The sequence below is a fragment of the Lycium barbarum genome, chromosome 5 (assembly GCF_019175385.1).
Source record: "Lycium barbarum isolate Lr01 chromosome 5, ASM1917538v2, whole genome shotgun sequence".
Taxonomy (NCBI): domain Eukaryota; kingdom Viridiplantae; phylum Streptophyta; class Magnoliopsida; order Solanales; family Solanaceae; genus Lycium; species Lycium barbarum.
This window is the reverse complement of record NC_083341.1, coordinates 142,287,194-142,291,248: the sequence shown is the minus strand read 5'-3', so window position 1 is coordinate 142,291,248 and position 4,055 is coordinate 142,287,194. Positions and strand designations below refer to the sequence as shown.

The window sequence follows — 4,055 nt, the reverse complement described above, 5'->3', positions numbered from 1 at the left end:
GACGTACAAGTACATTGGGTTTCAGTTATTCTGTATTATGACTATATTTGTACATTTCTTTATGTGTGAATCTTTAAGAAAGAAAAAAAGAATTCAATTAAGATTTCTCATATCTTAAAATTCTTCAGAAAGGTCAAAGTTAAAATTGGAAAAGTTTATTTGAATATATCAAGTGTCAAAGACATATTTCATAGTACTAATATTTGTTAACCCCATTTTTATCCAATAAGTAAAATATCCACGTAAAAGTAGATCTATTAATAATAATCTTATTATTATTTAGTTCCTCCATTATAATTCGGGTATAACTTTGTTGATAAACCAAACAACCCAAGGACTTAAGTTATATATAATGATTTTTTTTTAATTGAGCTTATTCATACCAATGTTGTGAAGAACTTAAGAACATATACAATTGTTTTTTAAGTTATTAGATTGAACTTAACGTAAGAGTTACTACTTGTTATCGCATGTCACTCTCCCCTCCGGTACCTTAATTAAATACCCCCACCTTCAGTCCTCTTTAAATTCCTACTTGTTTCACTCTCACTTTCTCATAGGAAAAGAAGAAAACAAAGCCAGCTACTAGGTACTAACAGAGGAACTCTCAGTGTGATAAACTTTTACACTCTTTTCAGAAGGCAAAATACCAAAAAAAAAAGTTCGTTTTCCTTTTTTTTTTTTTGGTAACAACTGTGAATATTACCATTAACAAACAAATATTTACAACCTAAAGAGAACCTAGGACTACAACCATCTTCCAGGAAGGGTGTTATAGACTCCTAGGCCTCAATTAAAGCAAAAAAAAAAAAAAAAAAACACAAATCTAATTACAAATTTTATGTATCTAGTATTAATTCCTCTCTGCATTCCTTGATCTATGTAGCGTACCCAGTCTATTTCTCATCTCTTCCTTGATCTGACTAATGACAAAGCTACTATTTACATTGATATCTTTGAATATTTTCCAGTTCCTAACCTGCAAGGTATGGTAAATCATAGCCCAAAAAAGTGCAGCTAGTAACTCCTTTTTCAGATTGCTCCAATGCCTTCTTCTCAACCACCTTAACGTTTGCTACACATCTAACTGTCTGAATTGAAACCCTGTCCAAGTTGACAGCCCCTGCCTCACCTCGATTACCCATGGGCAGTCAACAAGGAGGTGGGTTGGTGTCTCCCTTTGATCTCTATCACAAAGACAGCACACAGTGCACTGTACTTGGATGTTCAACCTCTGTAATCTATCTTTTGTAAGTAGCCTCTGTTGACTTGCCACCCATAGTATAAATCTATGTTTAGGCTGCAATATTCTTGACCAAATCAACTCAGCTATATCTAATCTTCTTTGTACCCCTAGTGCAACATTGTAACTCTTTGTTACAGAATAAGTACCAGATTGTGTCAACATGTACCTACCATTGTGATACAATTGTCTCATATCCTCCTTTAAAGTATTCAGCTTCTTCTACTACCAACTACAATAATTTGGTGGAATATGCTCCCATATATTAGTCTTCTGTTTCATATAAAGCTCATGTACCCACTTGACCAACAAGATATCTTGTTTCTCTGACAATTGCCATACCAGTTTCCCCACAGAAGCCTCATTCCATGTCCTACAACCTTTAATATTCAAACTACCAAACTTCCTTGGGGTACATACTGTCATACCCCATTTTAACCGGGTTGAAGCGGAGTACAACATATTGGTGATTCCTATTTTTGCTTTGTTTTAAGGAGTCGCCACCTAATTATTTATGGTGAATTAGGATACCTAAATTTATTAAAGTTATTTTAAAGTTAACTCTGTTTAAGGTCTGCGAAACTTAAGATTCTAGGTAAGGGTTCAATTAGTCTAAAGGGAAGGTATTAGGCACCCTTTAAGACCCATTAACAATGGTTAACCGACCGGACTTATAATTAATTAGGCCAAGTGTAAATATAGTATTATAGAAAAAGAAAGTAGTTTTGTAAGTATGACTAAAATTATAGATAGATATGTAAGAATGCTACTTAAAATAGAAACTTGTAGAAAATAATGATTTGTATAAAAGGGTACTTTTAATGTTATTTTGAAATACTTATAAATGTTGTTAAGGTTTTGAGACGAAAGTAATAATAGCGTTGTTTAAAATAATACTTGTAGAAAATAGCAATTGCATAAAAGAGTTTAGTTAAAAATAAACTAAAAGAAAGCGGGACATGTAATGTTTATATGTGGAGGAAATGACTAAAATTTAAAAGAGTTATTTAATAAAGTTTTAAAATTTATTCTAGATAAATATGTATTTCAATATGTATTTCTAAGTGTTGAAAAAGAACTAAAAGCGAAAGGGTTGTTCGTTGAATTAGTTACCTTTTGTTCCTTAGAGTAAGCTAACATTAGTGTAGATTTGCGATGTTTTAAGTTTCTAAAATAGTAAGCATAGATTATTATTCCCTAAGCCAAAAGATGTGATCATGCTATTTTGAAAATCAATTACTCAAATAAATGTTATAGATACTATATAAGTAGTTTAGAACATAAATAGAAGTGAATGTAATTTTGTGGAATTAACTACCCATTATTAAACTAAACTCTTAATGTCTAGAATGTATCTAAATTACCTAAAAGATAAAATGTTAGTCATACAAGATAAATAAGAAATACATAATAAAATAAGATAGAAGGAAAGAAGAGCAAATGGAACAGTCCATCTTCGGGCTGCTGCTGCAGCTAGAGGTGTTCATGGTCCGGTTTGACTCGGTTTTTGGTTAAAACCAAACCAAACCAAACCAAACCAATTAAGGCGGTTTTTTTTAATATTCAAACCAAACCAAACCATTATAGTATAAATTCTATCGGTTTCGGTTTTTATCGATTTTGTCGGTTTTATCGGTTTGGTCGGGGTTGTAATAATATATTTTATAATGCAAACAAATTGACAAACTCATTTACAAACTTGCACTTTTGAGTAGTTGTAGTTTCCATCTGAAAAAAAGTATCCTAAAATCTAAATAAATAGAGAAATCCATAATCATTAGATAAAAACTAAATCAACAGAAAAAACCTAAATCAGTGGAGAAAATTTAAAATAACAGAGAAATAAAATAAAAAACACATACAAGATGAAAGACTAGAGAAGCAATTCATTCAAGTAAAACTTCAAAGACACAAAAATAATTACACAAACAAAGAGTAGGGAACATACAAAAAGTAACCAAAAAAGAAAAGGGAAGAAAAAGTTACAGACTTACAGGGATTAAAGCTTCTTGTACTATCGCGGTGCACACGGAATAATTGTGGTTTATGAAGTAACCAACCAAGAGAGTTTCAACAATGTCAAGCAATGGTTGAGTGAAATAGACCGATATGCAAGTGATAATGTGAACAAACTTCTTGTTGGAAATAAGTGTGATCTCACAGCACAGAAGGTAGTTTCCACAGAGACAGCTCAGGCTTTTGCTGATGAGATTGGCATACCTTTCATGGAAACAAGTGCAAAAAGTGTCACTAATGTAGAACAGGCTTTCATGACTATGGTTGCTTCAATCAAGAACAGAATGGCAAGCCAACCGGCAAGAGCGGTTGCTGTTAATCTTGAAAGGACGAAGCTCTGTTGCCTTGATGATGATTCTGATGTGGATCTGTGGTGAAGCTGGCACGCAACAACACAAAGTACCACTTAACAAGCCTAGCCACAACAGACAAGAATGGACATGATGAAAAAGAGAAAAAGGGAACAAAAGATAGTGCATGGTGCACTCACAAAACATAACTTCTTTTTAGAATATTTAGCATGTGTTTGTATTAAAAAAATTTTTTTACCAAAAAGTAAAATAAGAAAATTCAGCAGAGAAACCTCTTAACAGACAAATGTAATCATGGAGAGTTTATTTATGTTAACTATTCAGTAAGAGATTTTTATTTTACTTTAAACGTAAATGGGCTTGGGGAACATGGGCTAGACTTTTCTCTTGGAATGGTCCTAAATTATGAAAAAGTTAAAAAATAGATAAAGTTTAATTAACATATATAAATATTAACATATATAAATATATATAATATTTTAAAT

At 31.9% G+C, this 4,055-nt stretch overlaps 1 protein-coding gene across 1 annotated transcript; it reads left to right on the top strand.

The window, feature by feature from the left end:
- The first annotated feature begins 1,143 nt into the window (after nt 1-1,143).
- Nucleotides 1,144-3,636, top strand: LOC132639950 (GTP-binding protein YPTM2-like). Its single transcript, XM_060356327.1, has 2 exons — nt 1,144-1,162; nt 3,296-3,636. The coding sequence occupies exons 1-2, from the start codon at nt 1,144-1,146 to the stop codon at nt 3,634-3,636; spliced, it is 360 nt and encodes a 119-aa protein (XP_060212310.1).
- Nucleotides 3,637-4,055: the final 419 nt, after the last annotated feature.